The sequence below is a fragment of the Lonchura striata genome, chromosome 1, assembly GCF_046129695.1.
Source record: "Lonchura striata isolate bLonStr1 chromosome 1, bLonStr1.mat, whole genome shotgun sequence".
Classification (NCBI taxonomy): Eukaryota; Metazoa; Chordata; class Aves; order Passeriformes; family Estrildidae; genus Lonchura; species Lonchura striata.
The window spans coordinates 122,167,502-122,191,563 of record NC_134603.1 but is presented as its reverse complement, the minus strand read 5'-3'; the positions used below and the strand labels follow the sequence as shown (position 1 = coordinate 122,191,563).

General features: G+C 38.1%; 1 protein-coding gene across 4 annotated transcripts in view; it reads left to right on the top strand.

Annotated features, from left to right (window-relative positions):
• WIPF3 (WAS/WASL interacting protein family member 3) overlaps positions 1–24,062 on the top strand; it is a 39,070-nt gene that overhangs the window by 4,472 nt on the left and 10,536 nt on the right. For 3 of the 4 annotated variants that reach the window (XM_031503864.2, XM_031503866.2, XM_021538059.3), the window contains exon 2: positions 10,410–10,554. In XM_031503864.2, the coding sequence (XP_031359724.2) occupies positions 10,465–10,554 (90 nt within the window). In that variant the 5' untranslated portion in view covers positions 10,410–10,464. Of the gene's footprint in view, positions 1–8,800; positions 8,855–10,409; positions 10,555–24,062 lie in introns of all 4 variants that reach the window. The other variant, XM_077787360.1, reaches the window with a different exon arrangement.

Here is a 24,062-nt window from a genome sequence, read left to right as displayed (position 1 = left end):
TTTTATATGCTAAGGAAGAAAATAAAAAACACTATATCCATTCAAAATCTGTAGATATGCTGTGTTAGTTGAGTAGACACATAAGGAAAATAATGAGGTCCATAAAAGGCAAGCCAGGCTTATATACCAGGAAAACAGACTGGGGTTTTAGCAATTTCTTTTCAGAGGGAATGTTTGCTTCTCTTTGGGAAGTGTAAATTATTGCAAAAATATCTGTCAAATTCTGCCTGGGATTTGGACAGAAAGTTGCTTTTATTGGTCAGTTGCATGACTGTGAACAGCTTAACATGTTAGTATGCTTCTTATGTTGCTGCAGATCATATATGCTGGAGTATTTTCAGAGTTAAAGCCTAAAGAACTGATCTCACTACTGAAAAGAAAGGAAAACTTTACATAAAAAAAATAAGAGATGAATTAGCCCCCAGATTAGTAAATTGGCAGAGGGGGTGGGGACTATCTCTGTAAGGTACTGTGTGAGTGATAGATGTGGGGTCTAGCAGGGCATTTAATACAGAATTAAAGCCTTTTTTAGCCTTGAAATTACTAAAGTAGCAAGGAAATTATGCAAAAGCGGATTGTACAAAATATCCTTGGATCAAATGATCATGAGTTTACATTGACTTAACAGTAGGATAAATTATGCAGTCCCATGTGGGGCTACTTGGGCTTGCTCTGAACAGATTGTACCAAGAGCTGCAAAGGCGTGGAGTAGTTGCAAAATGAGTATGCTGTGGTTACTCTGCTCCTTTCCTCTGCCCAGACTGTTTGACCTGCTTCTTTTTCTCCAATATTTCAATCTTTTATCCAATCCGTCAAGTGGAGTTTTGTACATTTGGATTAATACTTACCAGTTCTAGTCAGGATGTACATCCTCATATCTCCTAGAATCACATTCTGTCCGTTTTTTCAGAGCTGGACCAGCCTAGCTCTACATTTCTTCTGTTTTTCTCAGTATTAGTAGTTTGTGCTGAACCTTTAGTATCATCATGTAGAGTTACTTACTTTTACTCCATGTGCAGTGTTTCTTTCCCCAGGGCAGACAACTCTACCTTTTAAATGAAAGGCCTCTTCTTGCCTTGCCTTGTATCAACAGAAGGCAAAAGGTGCAGTGAATGGTGACAAGGGCAAAGAAAGTGGAGTGGGAATGGAGAGACTGGTAAACCACTAGAAAAGGGGAGAAATATTCAAAAGCGAAATAAAGAAAGAGGATGGGCCAGATCCAGGCTGGTTAATATGAAAGCTGAAGTCCAAAGCCAGCATAAAACTTGACACCAGAATTCATGGAAACAACTGAGTCCTCATCTTTAACCTGCTTCGTCTGATGGTAGCAGATACTGATTGCTCTACAAGTATATTTCAGAGCTGCTCAAAGAAAACCACTTTTCTCTTTTGCACCTATGATAGATACAAATGCAAAAAATTTTCTATTGCCATTTAATCCCTAGAATAATTTTCCTTCTTTATCAGGCAGCAGTTAGTTGAGTCTTTTTGAATCCCTGATATTCATTGCTTATGCCATGTGTACAGGTAGGTATCAATCACAATTTCCTCTCTAAATATAATGCCTTTCCCAAGGAATTACCAATGAAGACCTTTAATAACTCAGAGGGCTGAAACATCAATTTAATAAACTCACATTGTTTTTTTCTCAATACTTTGTTTTATTAGCAATTCAGAACTAGGCCTGCAAATCAAAACATCTTTTGTCAGGATTTTTTTTTGTTGCAGTTGCAAATGACTGCAATTTGCTGTTCATTGTACAAAGTAAACCCATTGTCCTGAGTAAATGGATGTAAGATTGGAGCTAGATACTCTGTGCACTGCCTTTAAAAACAGCCAACAATTTTCTGTACAAGAAAGCATATTTACACCTTTATGCACATAGGCACTTTGATATAAGCTTTGATGCTTAAGGGAGAAAAAGAACATATTGCATATTATTTTTTCAGAACAATGAGTTAGTTAAAACAGCAAAAATGCAATGTTATGGTAGCATAACAAGGCTTTCTTAATAACATAGGAATTTCTAGTTATGTACTTGTAAGTATGGAAGCCTTATGCAGGTGTAAAGAAACATCTGAGATGTAGCTATCAATTATATAACTGAAACAGGACAGCAGCTTCAACAGGATTGACAGAAAAGGGCATGAAAGTGAGAATGAATGTTTGGAAGTTAGATTTTAATTTGTTAGGCTATTAGGGCTAACTTTTTACCACTGGAATGGAAATTAAGTAATCACAATTTCACTGAAAACCAGAATCAAAATTTCCCATTCTTTCTTTGAGGTGAACATTTCCCTGACAACTTATTCCTGCGGGTGACCACATCCCTTGTGAAAGACAATTTCTCTTTAGCACGTACAATGACCACAGTCCATGCTGGGGCCTCAAACTGTATTATTGAAAAGCATGGTGAATGTTGAATTGCAGAATTTATTTTTCTTGCACTGCCAGTATTAGACTGTTTTTTAAGCTGATAGCTATCAGCCTGACATGACATGCATGCAGGTTTCTACCAATTTATCTTTTCAAGATGTAAAGCTGTGAAAATTTGACTTCTGATAAAATATCATGTGGTTGAAAGTGGAAATTTCACAATTATTTAAGAACTGGATTTTTGAAGTCCTCTAGTCTTCCAACACCCATATTTGGAAATTCTTTTCACTTGACTGGCATTTCAAAGCAAGGTTTGAGCTGTCTGTAGCAAATATAGAAGAGCAGTATGCTGAATACTGCCTTGTTTGCATTTTTCATTTTGATGCTAGCTACTTAATTAGAAAGCAAAACTTTCTTCTGTTAAGGGAATTGATTAAACAATGTTTGGAATTTTTTTGTGGAAACCATTCTGTGTACAGGTATACATTTTAAATAACTCTGTACTATAAAAATTATAGTAAATAAATATATGAATAACTATAAAGAAATAGATCATAAATAATTACGTGAAAACGTACAGTTAGCTTCTTAGCAGAGGCTGTAAAATTTGCAAAGGTTAACCTGAAACATCAAATTATCTCTACAGAGGGAGATCAAGCCAAATGTTTTATAGTGTAAGTTAGCTTGAAGATTCCTGTTATTATTAGCATACACTGCCTACTTGTGAGATGTCAGTGCTCCTTTCAAAGCTCCTCACACTGATACTCCTGAGGAGTATAAGGGTAAACTGTTGTCTTCAGAATGTGGCTGTGACCTTGAATGTCTACTGAGCTGCACTTTCTTTAGCTTAGGCCAATTATTAACTTTGCTAATGGCTGTATATCAAATTCACCATTGTTTGTATAGCTGGCAGTGAAACAAGCCATGACTGTCTTTGTGTGGATGATGCAGTATTAATTTCAAGGAAACCCTTTGTATAAATTGTTTCCTTTGAAAAGTTATGTCTTTGTGCAAGTCCTAATTACTTCTAATTTACCTCATTTGTCTTTGGGCTCTCTAACTTCAGGTTAACACTGCTAATATAGGCACAACATATTTCTTCTTGGTATGTGTTGTTCTTTCCTCTTACTCCTTATTTTAAAAAGGATGATGAATTATCTTATTCAGCTCCCTTACAATCAGTCTTCTCTGACAGATCCCCATGGAGCAGAGGAAGTTACACCCTGAAATAGTCATATGTAGGGATGTGAAGTCATCTGTGCAGCTTTGCCTCTGAAGGGAGGTTTGTCGAGGAACAGCACTGTAATTTGTGGCCTCAGCACCACAGGGAACTCAGCAGAGATCTGCCCACAGCACACATGGAAGTAAGGCGTCTTCACATTCCTGTAGTCCCTGCTGGGTCAGCCCTGGACAGTTTGTGGCAATTTTATCAGGCTTCTGACAGAATAAGAGTCATGCTGGGCTTTTTTCAGGCAGAAAGGGGAAGCAGCCCTTAACTGCATTAAGCCTGGTGGAAATAGTCCAAGCTGAGGGGAACTTACAGTCCTTGGCTTAAATTCAGGATACTGTTACGTGCTGTGAGACAGTCCTACAGACCCTGTAGAAGACAAATGCTGCTTAGAAGTGTTTTATCAGGTATTTAATGGAGAAAGAGCCCTTCCTTAAGGTTTGCATACTCCAATGGAATTGAAAAAGATTCTGCCTTAAGTAGCAGTGATGTAAATGGTGACTGAGAGCAGAAATTTCTCTCAAGTTGTACTCAATTCTGATGTACAACTGTTAGATGGTGAAAGGCTGGAGTTTTCTTAGCCAGCTGTGGGAATATACATGTGGAAGTCTTAATATATACATATAATAAGATGGATATGTGTATGGGTATTTGCCTTCCTGCTCTAAATGAAGATTTGTGGGAACTCAAAATGTCTCTCAGACATTTTTAGAGGTTCCAGGCCTTGGTCAGAAGCATTCTAGACCCTGGCAGACAGCTGAAAAACAACTGTGATTTTGAGTTTGAGCCATGGAATGAATTACCAACTTTGGAGGTGGAACAAGCAATCACAAAAGGTTAGATAGTATAGTATAAGTAGTTACGAAGTAGAGGGGAAATATTTTTAGTATTGTACAGGGGGGTTTTAGCACATGTACAGGGGGGTTTTCACTTTGTACATGGGGGTCAGAAGTTCTAAGATGGAGGAAAGTGGGCTGAACCCATCCTTCTTCCTTCTTCTTCCTTAACTCCATATTCTTGGTGATGTTGGCACTCACAGATTGGTTTAGAGTAGAAAAACACTTGGCAACGTAGGTAGTAGGTATTGGGGAATAATTGTAAACATGTTATACGTAATATATCTTATAAAAGATAGCAGCAACCCTGGGCGGAGGGGGAGACGAAGAAGACAGCAGATAGAGAGGATGTCAGGGTGTGTGTGTGCCTCTACCCAGGCCACTGATCAAATAGCTGCAGTCCAAGAACATAATCTGTTAGATAACTAGCAATAAACTGCCTTGAGACCAAACAGCTAAGCCTGCGGAGTTTTTCTTTGGAAGCACGGGTTGGAGGAGGAATTTCACCACCACATGTGGCCCCAAAACAAGGCTGGGGTTCCCACAAAGATTCTAACAATTTGACACTTCTGCACAGTTCTTAAATGTCTCAAACACAGCAGAGACCATCAATTATTTTGTGAATGGGGTTATCATTGTAGGGTGAAAAAGAGACAAGATATTCAGAGACTTTATCATGATTCTTTCTTGTTGGGTTCTCTAAACATAAAAATTCATTCACACTCTAAAAAGAAGAAAAAATGCAGCATCCAATGCTTGAATGGTTCGATTACCTTAAAATTAGAATCTAGACCTGCTCATTCCAAATAGAAGCTTTTTCCAAGTCTTTTCCAGTTGTGTGATAGTGACAGCAGGAAAGTTGATCTGTGTAACATACATCTACTGTCCTCTGGTTTCATCTTCCCTGTATATGCACGTCTTTAAAAGATCTGTGGAGATCTCATACCAGTGATTTCAGCTGTTCTTCAGTGATGTTTCACAGGAGCAAATGGGCAATTTGCTAATTAAACAATTATGCTAATTGTCTTTTGATATCATAAAAGTTGAGCAAATATTTATTGATGCTGTTTTTTCACAGGTAATTTTGAAATTATTCGACTTTTCTGTTGAAATATAAGGACTTTAAAGCTATAATTCAGAACAGTACAGTTAATCAGGAAATCATATTTGATTATATAAAAGTTGATTAAAATATAAAACCAGTTTGTGGTCTACTTTCTTCCTTCAGTTTTTAATCAGGAAAGTAAGACCAATATTATAGATAAGCTCTCCTGCACACCTTTGAAATATCTCCCCCAGCCTTTCCTTTGAAGGAAGAAAACCTGTACATTTCCCCAAAGCTGAATTACCTACTTCAGAGTGTGCAGCTGCAGTGATTGCAAACCCAGTCGTAATGAATGTGTTATTTTGCAGTCCTTTCTCCAATTTGGTTATAAGGGTCAGATTTTTAATTCCAACTGTGCTGTTTCATGTTAATGACTTTACCACCTAAAGACATAAGGACATTGGCCATTTAAAAAATACCCCTATTCAGAGTTGGTTTAGTATATAAATGCATATTATGCACATTTGAATAATTGTGATTTTTTTCCCCTCTGTCTTTTCCCCTTCTAGACATTATACTAAATTAAAGGTACAGCTATTTCATGCCTTCCCTTTCCTTGATAGGTAAAGGTATTTTAGAATAGTTTTTGCAGCCATACCTGGGTTGATTCTGCTGAATGTCAGTGTGGCAGGAGACATGAGCTGCTACGCTGTTTCTTAGTGTGGATCTCTGCTCCCTGCAGGATTTTGTTTTAGTGTGAGCCCTGCACTGAGGCTGTGGCAGTGATGCTTCAGGAGGAGACCTTTGGGAAGAACTTGCATCAGAGTTTGTGCATGTCTGGTAGCTGAACAAAGTGAGACCAAAGCTATAAAAAAGTTTAGGCAGAGATTTTGAGTTTCCCACAGGCAAATCCAGCACAAGGTTGAGAAAGTCATCCATGAAGAAGAAAGATCTGCACCTAATCTGTCTTGTCTGACACTTCAAATTAAAGTCTGGGTGAAGACTTTATTTGGGCCTTCAGAAATCTGGAGCTTGAGTTTTTACATTGATGACTGCAGTCTTGTTCTTAAACCCAGCTGCTATTCAAGCACATGCAGTGAGAGCACAGAAAGAACAATCTGTGACACCTGAAATTACCAGGTTCAAAATTATCCTTACCAACAGAACAAAAGAAGACCAATTGTTTTGAGATCTGACTGATGAAAAGTTCACTGCCTTGTGAGAAGTAAAACAACTCCAAAAGTATAAAAAGTCCTTGCAAATGTACTTTCGAATTACAGTGCTTATATTCCACAAAGCTGATGCTGAGCAGTAGGAGAAACTATTTTGCATGGAAGAAGATAGAGTCATCTGCAGTGGAGTGCAAATGGGATCAAACTAGGAGAAGGAGAAATTAGGCTGTGTGTCAGGCAATCTGAACTAAAAGAGTTATTTGACTTGGAAAGAGCTTCCCAAGGGAAATAATAAAAGCCACGTTATTTGGGACACCTAAAATTAGACTTCAGAAAGCACTAGAAAAGAAATGTACAACCTTGCTTTGGTAGGGAAGTGGATTAGAAAAAGCAGAGTTTCAGATTTTCTTCTCTTATTTTGCAATAAATTCTACAATTTTTGGGCTCAATTCTGTTTTGTGATATTTAAGTCAAGGTAAGATTTACATTGCTTCTTGCCTTAAGAAACTGAGGTTAAACATACAGACTTCTCCCCTCCACCTATTTCCAGCCTTTTGAACTGTATCTTTTTATTTCTGTCCCTCAGGGATACTTCAGACCCCTCTCTTCCAATTATAGGTATGCATATTTAGAGAAGTGGAGAAAGGGCATGTTTGCCTTAAGGATCCTTTGTAGCATTTCCCTCTTGCCTGGCTCTTAACAGACACTGGAACTGATCAATATGATCTTCCTTTTTTTGGCCTTAATTCAGAATTTATTTTGATTGTTATGGGAAAAGCCATAAACTCAGAATGTTTTGAAGCTATTGTGTGAAATTACAGACCATGGGTTTTATAGATATCCATATCCATATCCATATCCATATCCATATCCATATCCATACATATATATTTACATGTTTGTGTATGTATATATATATAGAGAGAGAGAGAAAGAGAGAGGGGAGAGGCAAATGAAATACAGCCTTTAACCAAGGAACATAGGCCTCCAAGTAATGTGTGTTGATATATAGAAAGTGTTCCAGCCTTCTCCATAATTTTCTTTCAATACAGTCCACATGATATTGCTGCAGTAATACAAAAGAGGTTTTCATAGCCAATCCTACATATTAAAAAGTGTAGATTGTGCAGTTATGACTAAATATTACGAGCCAAATGTTTTTTATTGTAAGTCAGCTTGAGGATTCCTGTCTTTATTAGCATACACTGTCTACTTGTGAGATGGCAGTGCTCCTTTCAAAGCACACTTGAACAAATAGAGGCCCTATGTGGAAAATGGTTCTTCATTGTGTAGGCATTACCCTGTAATAGTTCTGGTATAAAAACCATGAGTTTTAATGTGTACACAAAAGTATGCCAAAGTCAGGACATCCAGCCTTTGAATTTGCGGTAAGAGACTAAAGAAGGCATGTCAGCAGGATTTTCTGAAAGGTGGTTCATTTGTAGAGGGTTTGAAACAACATGGCAGGAAAGATATATGGTGTCTCCAGTATTTCATTCAAGGGGTGTGTGTTATAGCCCCACAGAATGCATTTTGCCCTGATGCCACTGGACAGGAGTATATGGGAATGGGATACTTGGTGAATCTTTCCTCTGCACTGAATTTTGGGTTGGAGATGATCACACAGTTTCTAGTCCTTGAATTTAGGCATCATTTGGAAGAATGAGTGCTGGGGCAGGGACTGGTGGAGAGGCAGCTAGAAAAGTCATCTGATGGCATTTCAGATTGTGACTTTTAAATAGCAGGAGCTGATTCCCATTTCCTTTCTCCCACTGCTGCTTGCCTCCAATGTACTCTACCTCCTGCTGCCATTCATGTGGTCTGCCACAGGAGCGTGGGTTGTATTTTTTTTTCCTTATTTGACTAAGAGCATATTTCCCATTCTAAATCCTTAATGAAGACAAAAGGCCTGTATTGCAGGGTAGGAAGATACTAACCCGAAACATATTATTAGCTGGGAAGACTCATTCTCCTTATGTCCGTGTTTTTGAATGGCTTAATTGAGGAAAAGAGATATCTTCTAATGATGGGTTTTTGAATAGGGCAACAATGAGGGTGGAATGGTGGAGATGCTGTGATGCCAGCTTTCTTGGAAAGCTTCATTAAGAGATTATTAAAGTGATTGTAACTGATTCTGTTACAGATCAGGGTGCTTTGATCAGCCAGCCCTTTGCATAGCAATCTCTCAATAGAGAAAGTATTTCAGAGGCTCTGCATGTTTAATTTTTGACTAATCTCTCATTAAGTATTTTACAAGATAGAAAAGGAGAAAAATACTCAGACATAATTGGGATATTGTTCATGTACACTAGGTAGGAAGTGAACAAGTCTCCATCTATGTTTTAATTTCACTGTCTTTTCCCTCTGCATCTAACCCTGTAGCAAACCAACCAGATATTCCACTCAAGACTGTAACTTGCCTCATTTATATGTTATCTTCTCTCCTGAACTTTTCCAGATTTAACTGTCATGCCATCTCCCTACACAGATGATTCTGGAAAAGCATGGAGTGCCTATTTCTAAAAATGAAGGGAGAAGGAAGGGGAACAGGTTCTGGGAATTGTGGTCTTTTTAACTTAATATAAATTTTTAGTAAAACATTAAAACGTGAAAAATGTTTATAAGACATTTCAAGAATCAGGGAAACAAATTATGACCTAGAGAGATGTATAAAGAGTAAATGTGAGAAATCAATGTAATTTTTTGTTAAGATAAAGCCTTGCAGAAAGAAAAGATAAAGCATATGATATATTTTGTGTTATTTTAGGGCTTTTGACACTGTTTCATATTACATTATGAGGAGTCTCAGAAAATAATCGTGACATGATGGATGTAGAACAAGACATAAAACTAGATGTGTTTGGAGCATTTATCCAATTGTCACTATCAAAAGAAGATGTCAAGCATGGCTTGCATAGGGTTCTCTTTGGCACTGCCTAGTACTTTCATTTGCAACTTTACTAATGAAATACAGGTGTTTCTTTTTAACTTTATGATGACTGAGTCATGCTGAGGGCATGGTTAGGTATGAAAATCAATGAGTCATTCTACAAAAGATTTTTTTAAAAAGAAAAGCATATAGCTTTTATTAGAAGATATGTGCCTTTTTGTCAGTGTGTTACTAAAGAATTGTGAAAACTAACATTTAAAAATGGCAGGAAAAACACTTGACTTTAACACTTGAGATGTCTGATCCTTGATATGATATCATTTGGTAATAGAAGCATTAATCTGTAGAATTATTTCTTTATTTATTATTAAATCATGAGGGCTTTTTCCCTCTTTTTTTTTTTTTTTTTTTTTTAACATTGGGTAAGTCCACTGAACCTTAAAAAGTCTCTTACTCTCTCCTTAGAGCAGCAAACCTCTGGCTTAAAGTCAACTGAGTTTTTGTCCCAGCAGGAGCATCTACATGTGATCGACAATGATTTGTTCTCTGCAGAATTGCATTTAAGGTCTATGGGCTAGGTTAAGGCAAGATGTAATAGTTGGACACGCTAGCATCTATGCATTTGGTACTCATGGCTCTGCTCCAGATCCATGAGCTTGCTCTTTAGATGTATGTTGTCATCATAACTGTAATGAGGCTGTTCGTACTGCACTTTTGGAAGCAGTGCAGTATAAAAGTCTTCAGTCTGCTGAGAGTTAGATATTTTGGCTGATCTTCAGCTTACAGCATATAAACACATTCCTCTCTGTTTTTTTCATTTTATTCTTCCACTTTCCCTTTTCCTCCCTTCCTTCTCCTCAAGGACCCAGACTTTGGCTGTATTTTTCACAACTGCATGAATCGAGAAATCTGAGCAGATGCCTGTGCCACCGCCGCCACCACCACCTCCTCCTCCACCACCTCCACCACCTTCTGGAGGTCCCCCTCCACCACCACCACCACCACTGGTAAGACTGACTTTTCATTTCTGTGAGCAAAGGCTTAGCTGGAGTAGCCAGCTCAGAGCCCACAGGACTTTGGCATGGATATTCATAGCAAATATCTGGGGCAGATGTTTGTTTTGCTGGCACTGGTTCTGTTCATTACAGCAGTGGTCTTCAAAGTGGGGTGTGTGAGATGATCCATTGGTGTGTGGGATGAAAATATTGCAACTTCAGTCATACATGTGTATACTTTATAAAGAAATAAAGCTATCTATTTTGGGGTGCATGTGCAAAAATTTTGTTACTGCTAGGAGTGCATGATCAAAAGGTTTTGAGATTATTAGAGTGCATATGGTGAAAATTTAGCATTTGTGAATACTTTTCCAGCCAAAGGGAATTAATTTTTGTATTGGTAATGTACAGATGGTAAGTATTAATTTCTTCATCCTTTTTCTTACAGCTCCTATTAAGACTCACAGTGTTCAGCTGTACATTTTGCCCTTTCTAGCACACACTGTCTTCCTGGGGATAGAGCACAATATTCTTTTGTACATGTGCAGGAACAATTACAGCTTGTAGCAGATCATTACTGTGTGTGTCATGAAGCAGAACATGTGCCTTGCCAGCATGTTTGCAATAAGAGGAGGATGCTCTGAGTGAACTTTCAGGGTATTATATTTTCATACCTTCACAATCAATTATTGTACCTATGGTAAAACCTGCTTAAGTAATTCCTTGAATTCTGTGATCAGTTGGTCATAACCTATTTCTGCATTGAAATTCTTAGACTTTTTTTTGAAAGAGTGGAACCTGGTACTGTTTTGTTCAAGTCATAAAATCTCTCCTGACTTTTTTTCATATATTTTTCTGTCACTGCTGTGGTTATTTGCAGAGTATGTTAATCTGTGTAGCAAAAAAAGTACATGGTACTTAAAAATGTACTTCAAAAGTAATTGAAGTTTATTTTTTTTAAGAACTACATTTCGCCCTTGCATTCCCTGGCATCTTTGCCTGTTTTGTTCCCAGGAAGGTTGGTCGATTTTGTTTGTTAGTGCTCATAATGCTTTTATTTTATCTTTTTTTTCCAGTAGGAGGTTTCTTTGCAAGTTTCTTTCTGCTACTTTACAGGCTGAACAATTTTGTAAAACTCCCCATGAGTTGTAGAGATGAAGAGGAGGAGGATAAAGACAGCAAATCAAATAAGCAATGTTTGATTCTTTTCAGCATTCAGATTCAACTTTGGCACCAGGAGCAGTGTTTCCAATTAGCAATTCTTCTGGGCTGGTACACAACCTATACGTAGATGCTGAAATAAGTGGGCTGCATATTGTGAGCAGCTTAATGCTCACAACTGCAATTAAAGTCAACAGAAGCCACAAATGTTCTTATCCTAATAAATTTAGATCAGTAAAGTACCTAGAGACACTTTTAGACTCCTCTAACATACGCCAATTGTAAATGACTTGAGAAAGCTAAAAGGACCCTTAAGGATCATTATGAACAAGTTTAGGATTCTTTTTGTTTCCCCTTCCCTTTTCTGACTACTAAATCCACTACTGTGATAGGGTTGTGATACAAGAAGGCTTTTTTTCATGTTGTAGTTGGGTCATTCTGTTTCAAATGGGGTGATCTCTGTATAAGATAAGCAGAATTTAGAGTCAGCTCAATCTTGGTGACATGATACATACTAGATGTGTTTCTAGTTATTATCTGATATCAAAGCTTTGCTTTTAATAAGTCTTGATACTAAAAACAGTATCAACAGAAATAATTAATAAAATAGTGTGGCAGGACATTGTTTTTTCTGCAACAGCAAAATTACTTTTCTCTGTCAAAACTGAATGAGAGACAGGATAAGGAATCTGCATGGTGAATTCAGCAGAAACACAGAGTAAGAGACAGCTCTCCAGCTGGTGCCAAGTTACAGAGTAAAACCTTATAGTTGGGGAGTCTGCAGAAACTTGCTACAGACCCTATTTTCTTTTATTGGAAAGCTCTTTTCTAGAAATTGGCATTTGTCTTTTACAGTTGCTAATCTGCCTAGCTGTTGTTACAGCTGCTAGATCTACAGTTAGGGGATGGAAGAAGGAAAAAATTTAACAGGTGTATAGCTTTAAGGAAAACCTTCAAAGAAAATAAGTTATTATTTGGCCAACAGCTGGAGAAGTTCCAAAGTAAACAGCACAGTGATTTTTATTATACTGGTATGATTAAATCAGAGTAAGATTTGTATGGTAACAATTAAAAGTTAGATTTTAATTTTACTATTAATATGTGGGTGAGCCACTAGTTTAATTCAAGTGAATTATATTAAAAGAAAAATGTCTGTGTGTAGGTGGGGGCTTCAGGGTTTTCATGTAGTTTTTCATGATTGTATTGCAGGGGTATCATGGACTTGTCTTGCTTTTCTAGTTATGGATGAGAACCATACTTTCCTCTTGCTTTCACTATCAAGAGATTTTTATTAGAAGTACTCATCGCATTTTCTTTTTCTCTGCACATTTTCTTTGTGAATATTGTGAGCCTTGATCCCAAATAATTTTGCAGTCCTTACTTCATGGAAATTCTAATCACTGTTGGCACATAACTTTTTTGTCCTGTTAACTCCTTCTTAAGGCAGAAGAAAGTTCCTTCCTAGTGTTTTTCTGGCCTTGTTCCTACTTTTTCTCAAGACTTTTGGACTTGCTGATATTCTGTAAGTGCTTGTACTGAATTTTTTTCACAAAAGTTGTTACAAGACAATAAAAAGTGATTTGGAGATGGTATTTAAGACATGCTAGGAGCCACCTGTGCCCAACAACCAAAAAGCTACTGGCTGTTAGACCAAACTTAAAAGGAAACAAATTCCTGGATTTCTCAGGAGGGAATGGTGGGATGTTTGCTGTAGCAGATGTAGGTGGCTGAGTCAAAATGTAAAATAGCTAATTAGATTCATTCACTAGGGCTTCAAATGCCTGCCTTCTAGGGGTGATAGAGATGAGAGGGGTGAGTAGGCAGAATAAAACTATGCCCAGATGTATTTTCTGGCACTGGCATACAGAATTAAATTCTCTTCATGTTCCCTTTTTCTCTACACCTTAACAAAATACACTTAGATAGGAGACTTTTTCTAAAGCTCTTTTAATTAATGTCATGTAAGGTGGGTTTTTTTAATTGAGTTTTGGTTGGTGGTCTTGGGAAGAGGGTAGTAGGTTTGGCATTTTTTAAAGCTTTCTGCTTATGAAAACTTTATTATATTCTCACTCTATTTCTTTTATCACTCCTGCCTTTAAGCTTGGCATATGAGGCAATCAGGTTAGTTTTGGTTTGTCACATTTTCTGGAGTAGGTGTCACCACTGAGATGGATTAAAATTTTTCTCTACTTAATTTTCCAAGAAAAGGATCAAAAGAGAATTTTGCTTTGATAAACCCTGTTCACTTATTACATGTAGTGAAGGCTGCTTACTGCTGTGTGGCCTCTGTATATATGAATTTGTAATGTTAAGATCAGTCATCACCTATTAAAATGTTAATAATGGAGGAAGTGTGGATGTGTGGCAGCCCTGCTGGGTTGTGCCTTACTCAGAGATGTTTGTTTAATGATTCATATGTTTGTGAAGTTTAAGAAAATACTTCACTTCTCTTTAGAATTGTTATGATTAAAGCCTTATCCTAGAAGTTAACCCCAAAAATCACAATAGATCAGGTGATTAAAGCTCATAAAGTAACACCAGGTGTTTATTTGCTGCCTCGTGGAACACTAGAAACAAGGATAGCAGAAGGATAAAGTAATATGCTTATTTTGATGATAGAAATATGAAATTTGAAGCAATGATGAATGCTAGACTAGCACGTAGATTAATCTTAATGATTACCTCATTCTTATTTAATTAAAATTTTAAAAAAATGAAAACCAGAATTACTGTTGTAGATAACCCTGTCAGTGTTTACCAACTTTGTTATTCTCTTCTTATTTTCTACTCTGTAATAGAAAACACAGAAAAGCAATTCCTCATGATATAATGCTGTGGTAAAAGCATAATTTACACAGAAGAAGGATTACCAAGGTTCAGAAAAACATCCCCTCATAGTTTTCCTTGGGGGAATGTTTTTTTCCCCTGCTTCGTGCAGTTGTTTGATTGAAAACCTTGCTGAGCTGTTTCCTTCAGTCTTCATAAGAAATTCAGAGAGCTACAGTGTTCATCTGAAGTTGTGTGGGAGTTGGTTTTGCTCCTACGACATTTAGCACTCCTGTTCTTTGGAAAGAGAACAAACAGCATATGTAAAACATCTTGGCTGAAGATAATGATGATTTATGGTATTTTGATTTGGTCTTACCAAATATAGTATGAGCGAATGTGCACATATGAGAACTCAGATGCATAAAATTTTGGTCATGCTAGCTAATTATTTATTGTAAAATTAAAGTAATCTCTTAAATTTTTATTCAGACCCCTAGACATGCAAGTGTAATACTGAAAGAAAGCATTGTTCATGGTGCCAATAGTGAAATAGTTAGGAATGTGTTTATTAAAATTTTATCTGAGCTGTAAGATCATATTTAGTACTTTGTCATGGAGCCTAAGGAGATACTAAAGCACAATATTTATTGCTGATAGGTAAAACTCACCAGAATGAGAGAAAGTACAGGCTTGGTAATCTTGTTGGTGACTAACTCATCTACAGACTGTGCTAAGGGTTGGACAAAGCATAGCTGAAATTTTTGAGTGCTTTGTTCCAAACAAAAATAAAGGTCACTAATTTATCCTATTTTAATAATATATCATATCTCACACCACTCTGTTTTCATAAAGAAGTGAGAGTCAATCATGCAGGAAAAAAAATGCTGTGTCTTTGTGTGGTTTATTTGACTTAATTTTCAGCTGTTGGAAAATTGGGATTGCGTGGCTGTGGTGTCTCAAAGTGTTGCTGCTGTAGCCTTCTACTCTTATAGTCAAGAAATAGAGAAAGGATAAGTGGGAGCTGTGAAATGTGGGGAAGATGAAAAGAAAACAGAAATACTAGGCTGGCATTGTTCTGTTTCATCTGGACAGGTACAGGAGCATGGATTGCATATCATTCCTAGGTGCAAATCTTCTTGAATGCTTCACTTGAGAACTCTTATGTCACTGTTTTAAATGTGTTTAGATAATGAGTTCTGTTTTGTAGGTCTCTTCATAATGTCATGTGTTCTACATGTGTGAATGGAATGCATTTGAAGAGCATTCTTTCTCTTTGTTTTTCATCTATATAATATACAACTATGGAAATTGCAGAGTAGATTTACCAGCTGTAAATGATCGAGCCCAGGTAGCAGAAGCAGCCTAGCTGCAGACAACTAATAGGTTAATTTACCATTCTAATCACAAAGTAATAATGCCCTTAAAAGTCAGTACCCCATCTCTAGTGTATGCAGTGGCTACATATTAAATTCCATCTGTCAATTAATTTTATACTTTTAGCCTTTTGATTAAAAGAGAACTCCAAGTTATAGCAACGCTTGAGTAAGACTTCTCTGAATGGCTGGAAGGTGAGAGTGCAAGAAATGCCAGTTTCTCCTTATTCTCTCTTGGGTTAACCATAATTTTGTGTGGATGCTAAAAGGCATTTCAGAATGATCAGTAGCTTCTGCACAGGTAAGTGGGTATGAGAAATAGCCTAGCCTAGCATTCTTAAAGAGAGATTAAATTGTGATGTGTATAGGTTTTTACCTGCTGAAATTTTTGTTGCCACTACTCATGGTATCCCTTGTAAATCTGGGGTCTCTGCTATGATAGACAGAGAGAATAAACAGTGCTATGCTAGTGTCACCAACTCCCATGGCAATGTTTTCAGCCTTGTATTGTTTGATGCTTTCATTGCAATACCAGGCCCTCAGATTTTCTTGTTTGTGTAAGAGTTTTCCCTTTCTTTCCATTGATGCAAAAGCTATCATGGGACTTTGAATCCCAAAATTTTAGAAATCAAAAAATGAAGTCCAAAATTAGCTTTTGATGTCAGGGTATTTTTGGTATTTGACTTGTGATCTTTCTGGACTGCTGGGAAACACTTTTAGAGTAGTTTAAATTTTATACTGCCTTCATTTTTGGTGACTTCTGTTACTGCATATTTTCTTTTAGTACAAGAATAGCCAGAATTTACATTTAAAATGTGGGTGTCAGAAAGTTAAATACCTACAGAAAAGCTCAGCAGGTACAAATGATCCTACTTACTCTGTGGCATATTTTTGTATTCAAGTACAGAAATCTAGCAACCCACACTGGAAAACCTTAAGTACACCCTAGTGAATAACCCCCCCTGCTCCATTTGAGGCTGAAGAAATTGAACCCTATAGTATACAAGATTTTATATTATCTGATACAGCAGTGCTAGAATAAGGTGCAGAGGGTTTATTGGGTGCAGTGGCATTGATTCCTGGTGGTGTTTGAAATGAGCACTGGGAAGATAGGTTTAAAAGAAAGTTGCTCCTGCTATGCTGGCTTTTGTGTTTTGCTCCCTGCCATTGTGTCTAGTAGTAGCTTCAAGCAGGTGCAGAGTAGGCACCAGGCTCTGCTAACACTGAAAGACCTCACTATTTGGGACTAAAGCCAGGACTAGGTGTGGCTATAGTGCCAGGAAGGGATCTGTAACAACTTTTGCACTACTTCCCTAGCTGGGAGCTGAGAAAAAGGGTTGGTGTGGACACAGCCTATCTAAGTACACACATTGCTCGATGACCTTTTCAACCTGGCAGGCTTGGACTGCAGAACTTGGAGCGATGGAGACTGAGATCATGGGTCATCAGTGCTGAGCTGGGTGTAGGTGGAATTGTCAAGTGCTGGTCCTGTCATTATGTTGAAACAATGATTTCATTAGCTGTCAGAAAGCTGTTTGGCAAGTCCCCTCATGTGGGTTCCCTCAGAAAAGTTGGCTGGAGAGCGACCCCTCACATGGGAAGCATTTGAAGCTCAGCTTGCTAGAAGGCTGAGAGAGTGCCACGTTTGCCCAGGCAGATCAGGTGCCAAGAATTAATTTGTTTTGTCCTATGATACAGCAGAAACACAGAAGTGGCTCTGATCTTGCAAATGACTGTGCAGGTGGAGTCTTGCACTGTGGTGAGGTCTCCCATAATTAAAAAGCTTTTAAATCAGAGGTCAGAGCTCTTTTGTGAACTGAGGTACCAAAAACCTCTCCAAAACTGTCAGGTACCAGATCTCCCAAGCTTGTTTAGAGACAAGCAGTTTAAAATATTTAAAATAAAAGAACGCATCTACTTAGTTGTTGAGACTTGTTGGATTTTTCCTTAAACTGGAAGGGGGGATTATTTTGATTTTTTTATTTTGTATTTGACAGTGCATGAGTGAAACCACACCTGATGCATATGTAATGAAAATACAAGAAGAATGGCAGTGTTTTTCTCTATGGTACTCCTGTTTGTGATGTGCTGGAAACTGGGTTTATTATTTTAATAAGGTCTTTCTTTTTGTTTCTACTGTTTTTCTTGGCATATTCCTGGTGGGGACTTTAGCTGCTGGTTTGAGAATTCTTTGTAAAAGCAACACTCTTGCCTGCTGGGCAAACTGTTTCTGCTGCAAATGTAAAACCTTTAATTCCTGGCATAATTCTAAACTAGTAATAGTGGATTGACCTTGGAATCAAGATCCAAATTCCTCTGGGGTTTCAGATTTCATGCCGAGTTACAAATTGAGAGATGGCTTTTATAATCCTGTGCTATGTCAAGGAAGACATGCTGGTCATCTTACACTGAGATTTCTGGTCAACTTCCATGTTTTACTTTCTTCCAAAACAACCTCATTATTTTAATAAAAAGTTATGACATTGTAGTTTGTTAGACTGTTCTGGCATCTTACTGGCAATATTACTTTTTTCTGTCAGTTCTGCTTTTGAAAAGGATGCCGTCTTTGAGGAGCTGACTTCATTTAAATACCTTAGTCCTGATGGTTACAGAAATCTCCTTATGGAACACTGGTGGTCAGCAGCTTGTGGTTAAGTGGAAGGAAGCTACAGATAGGTTGCTTGCAAGCAGGTCTCCCCTGTTCTTGGTCCACTCTTTTTTATCATCAATGGTCCCAGAAGGGTATTTTAACAGACTCATGCCCTTTAAGGCCCCTTACTCAAGGTCTGTGCTCTCCCAGACTGCTGTGAACATCAACCAAATGCTTGGCTTTCCTTCAAAGGAATAGGAGATTTATGGCTGGATGGAGACCCAGTCATCATCTCTTCCTTCATGCTCCCCTGCTTGGAAAGTCTTGTGGTGCCATATGGGTAGTAAGAACACTCATCATCCTTCCTCAGATGGTTTACCAACCACAAACAAGCTGTGTTTTTCTCTCATATGCTCAGCTATCTCTGACATGATGCACATACTGCCTTAGGCAGCTAGCTTACCTCTTTTGTCCTCTTTCCTGAAAAATATGTATTTGTTTACACCAGAATTTTGGTTATTATTAATATTGAAATAATATTTGGAGAATTTTGTTATATTTCCAGTGGTTTCTGCTCTTTCTTGATGCTTTATACATCCTTTATTTAAGGTTTAGATGTTTCAGTTGTCTCTCATTATTGACAAGCATTGTCTATGACCAGACCTGGCACTATCACATTACTGACTGCAATGCCTCCACTTGTGCCTCTTGCTCGTTTTGCCCTACCTGCTGTTTTAGATGCTGGTTTTAATTGTCCATTGTCATATTTGTAAGCTTTTTCTCTCACATTTTTTTAGTTTGAGTCTATGAATCATGACAGAGAAGGCCAGGACTGGCTCAGGAACATATCTTCCCCCCTGCCCCCTCCACCCATCCCCCCATAAATATTTGTCTCTGTGATCAAATATCCTTTATCCTAGAACTTTCTGCTTAGTCTTTATCTTGCTGCACTGTCTTTCCCTTCCTTAAAAGCCAAACCTGAGGTTTTTCATTCTGCGGTGGTGAAAATCACTCGCCTCAGCCTGGATCTGTGCAGGATTGGCTGAGGATGGCAGAATAAAATAAGAACACAAGGGATTTCCTCAATCTCTTTTCCCACTAAAATGTATGCTGCTTATGCCTTCTTGCCAGTACCTGTGCTTAATCTCTGCATTGAATCTGGGGGATTTTGTCTTTGGGGGAAAAATAGGTAATGGGAGAGAAGAAGGTTAATTGCCACTCGATTCATAGAAATAATTTATACTGTCAGCAAAAGAGAGCTCTCATGCTGCCTACAATAAAATTCTGACATGAAATGTATTGATCAGTCTTTAATGTTATCATTATATGTCCCACAAAATAATAAGGGAAAAGATAAATATATTTTGACTTTTTTTTGTTTTAGATTTTTTATCTAGTTCAGATAAATAATTTTCTTTACAGGTGTCTTCCTGGTGTTTCCTGTAAAATGTGACCAGGAGAAGGAATATACTATGATGATACAATTCACTGCACATTAGAAGTGTAAATACTCAGTACTATTAAGTTCTCTGAGTAAAAGTATGCAGTGCCTTTGGATGGAATAATGTTCTATTTTATTTTACTTATGGCTCCTATCAAATTTAGAGTTTTAGTACTGGATCATCTTTTCACATAACTTGATGGGTTTACTCTGAAAGAAAGGCCCATGACTGCCTGGCTATTGGGCTGTCCAGAAGGCTAGAGGTACATTTTTCCTGCAGCTGTCCTGTTTATGTAGATCTGTATTACCCTGAAGTACTTTACATATGCATTCAAGAGCATATTTAAAATCAGAGTAAATACAAGCCATTTATGGTATAGTATGTATGAACTGTGACTGAACTACCTGTCCAGAGTCCAAAGGATTTTCCCTTTTCTGTGTGCAGTGGTACTCTTTAACATCTGAAGATTATAATTAGTATCAATATAAACGTTTTCAAATAGCTGGTACCTTCTGCATTTACATCACTTTAGTAGCTGAACACGTATGTCTCTTAAATATTTTAAGTATCGTAGGAGCCCAGAGGGTAGGTCGATGCTCCCATCTGTCTTGCAGGATGTAAAGTGACATTCTGAAGGTGACGCAAATATCACAGCAGAGTGTACCCAGAAATGAAGCTCATTGCCATGCATTTCAGTCCATTTCCCCTAGAAAAAGTCTCTCTGTTCTTAATTTGTCTGATACAACTCAATTTAGATTGTGATTACTCAGGCTCGAACCTGGAGTGGCCCATGTATAGAAAGTGTAAAAATAGAGTTGTTCTTCTAAACTAAACAATCCACTTTCACAGAACTCCTAACTGGATGAAGCTGCTACAAACCACTGGCTGTGTCACTCCATCACAGGGTACTGCACACCACCAAGTAGCTCTGCACAGGACCTGGTGACTTGTGCTTCACAAAAAACACTTCTGCCAGAGAGGATCCAGCCTTGATCTGAAGTATTATCAAGAGACTGATAATCTGCTGCTGTATGTGGCTTGTCTATTTGCATCAAATGTCTGTCTCTGCTGCCTGAGCCCTCACCACCATTCCCAGTACAGGTTGTGGTGTGCAGGCAGACCACCCCTCAGACTTCAGGGCTGACAGTCAAAACAGAGGTGTCAAAATCTGAGCTGTTGTCTCCAGTGTTTTGAACACTGCTTTGGCTCTTTCTTTTGCACCTCCAGGTTTCTACAATGTAATTTTAAAAATCTGGAGACTAGAACTCAGCTTGTGATCCCATTTTTGCTCACACAGTTTTTTTTTAAAGGATAAGAAATATTGGAGGAGTATACTGTCCCTCCTTGTCATACTTGCTAATTCAGGCTTGCTGCTGAAGCCCCCTTCCAGGTCCAGGCCTGTGGGACTTGAAGTGCAGGCTTTAGTTTCAGAGATATGACTATTATTTGTAATCCAGTCACTTTCAGTTTTACATTTGATGTTTTTATATTTTGCATTTTATTGTGTGTTTTCTTTCTCCTTTCCCCCCTCCATGTCAGCAGTGAGGAAACATGTTCTGGTTTGTTGTTCTTTTCAAATGGACTCAAGCTGCAGTGATTTAGATCTCGTATATTCATGGTGTCCTCATTCATATTTCCACTAGTCTAAGTTACCAGCTTCAAATTCTGAAATGCTTATTTCCAACATTGATGATTTACAGTCTGAAACATCACTTTAAAAAATATGATCTGAAGGAATTTTTCTATTTACAGGTATTTTGAAGACCTGACAGATAGCCTAAACATTAGTCCTCTACTGCATATCATAGTTGAGTGTGTAATTTCAGACACTGAAGACAAAACATGGTGGAGCTGGGTGAGAGGAAAAGGAAGTAATTCTTATGTTCAGGCTATTTACATGCATGGTTTGTTCCATTCTTCTAGTTTCTAAGTATGTACTGAACGTGACATTCATTGTGTCTAAAATAGTAGCAGAAATAGTAGCAGAATAACCTAGTGGTTGCTAAGGTAATGAGAACCCACTGTTCCCTTACCAATTCCTGTAAATAAAGTATGGAATTTAATTTCACTCTGTGTTACCTGAGGCAGCTCTGGCATCTGATAAAACAAATGATCTTTGCATTCTTCTCCACTTCCCTTCTGATTTTCATTGAAATACTGAGCTGTTTCTCTTTTTGTAAATAAATGAGGCTGCCCTGCAGATGGTGGGGTAGAAAGTAGCCTAAGAATTGCATCTTTTGTCTTGCACCTGTTTTCCCCCTGTGACTTAAAATGTATTTGTCTTTGTGCTGAAACACTATTGCATGTGATCAGGGCTGAAGATTTAACAGCCATAAGAGTTCCTCTTTGTTTTCCTCTTGATGCAGAACTTGCATGTTTGTTATCTGTGCCTGTGCTACGGATTGCAAGCACAGCATGAGTGTGAATCCAAGATTTATTTCTTCATCAAAGAAAGGAAGGTTGTGTCAAAAAACAATATGGTAAATCCAGGAATTTGCAAATGCTGGACACCAGTAGATGGTGAGATACTTACCTGGTGAAATGATTCTTGGCAAGGATTATTACTGGCCTTGGGAGTGCAGGCAGCAAACAAGAAATCCAAAGGAGCTCTGACTGCTGTGCAACCAGGCAACACTACACCCCAGACCATCTTGACTTTGTAATGGAAAAAGAGAATCCATATCAAGCTACTTAGCAGCTAATCAATCATCCGAGTCCACCAGGCTGGGCACGGAAGATTGAATCTCTTACATACATGAAGAGGAAGAAGAAACAGCTGGGGCATGGGATGGAGTTATGCTTGGAATAAGAGAATCTGCTGTAAGAGAGAGGCAGCTTGTTATGCTGCATTATGGAATGGCAGAACTCTTCCTGCTCTTTTAAGCCACAAATTTTTGTCTTGCTTGTGTTACACTGATATCAAGTCATGGGTCACTTGCCACAAGTTGCCACAAGTGAGCTATTTTAGCCTAATAGCTGTCTAGATATCAAGACTTTATATTCAATAGTCTGTCTGCCCAGAGGAGTAGAATGGGAGCTGAAGTGGACAGCTGACATAATATATGGTCACTTGAACCCGGAAATGAAAGACAGCTGCTGGATCTAATTTTAAACACAGTTCTTGATCAGATCCCTCTAGATCCTGCTTGTCCTGCTCCAGCAAAGTCATTAGTGGGAGTAGAGAGACAAGAAGTTGAAGATACTGGTAAAGAGCTTTTGTGAGGAAGGGAATCACCTTTGTTCCAGTTATGGTATTTCCATTTTTCACAGTAAGTACTGTCAGCTTCCAGAGAAGGGGAGTGGAAATGGTTTGTGGCTGGTACAAGGTCTAACACCGCTGAAGAGGCTGCTCTTCTGGGGCCTTGTAATGGCCAATGGGACTCCCCGCTCTGCAAGTACGAGGGCAGGCAGCGCTGTTTCAAACGAGGAAAATGTAACACAGTGGGGCTTTTCCTAACACTTTAAAATAACACGTGGTTACATATCAGCAGGTTGTAATTCCGAGTTTTTACATCAGGGCTCGGGAATGCGGCGGCGTTGGCGGTCTGGAGCTCCATCTAGCGGGCCGTAGCAAATCCCGCTGGCTGCGGTTTGGGTTCTTCAGCAAGCACGAAAATAACCACGAATGATATCGTACTGATAGAATTCTTCACTTGGGATTAGCCAGCTAGACACGTTATTAGTTCAGCAGCTGGTTGAGTGTTTCCAAGTTTCTGTTTTGCTTTCAGAATGCCATTACCAAGCTGGGTTGGTTTTGGGGGTTTTTTCAAGTGTGACGGTATTGTTCAGCTTTATTACAACTATGATGCTAAAATTAAGGGCTATGGAAACATTTCTGGTACTCGTTCTCTTTAGGGAATTAGCTAACCTCTGGGAATTTTGGAAGCAAGCAGAATATTGCTTCTCTGATGAGAAGATTCTCCTCTATTAGATTGCTCTGTTAATCACAATAGGTTTAGGAATAACAGCTTTGCTGTTTATTATGCTTTTAAAAAGTGAAGCACCCAATTTTTTAAAAGATTTTTTTAATATATATAACAATAAATTTGAAGAAATAAGAATAAAGAATAAATTTTCTTTGTTTTATTAAAAAACTTTTAACTGCTACTTGACTTTATATTTAGCAAGCTTGGTTAGGATAGAAACGTTACTAAAATATAATTCTATTATTCTAAAGGCATTCTA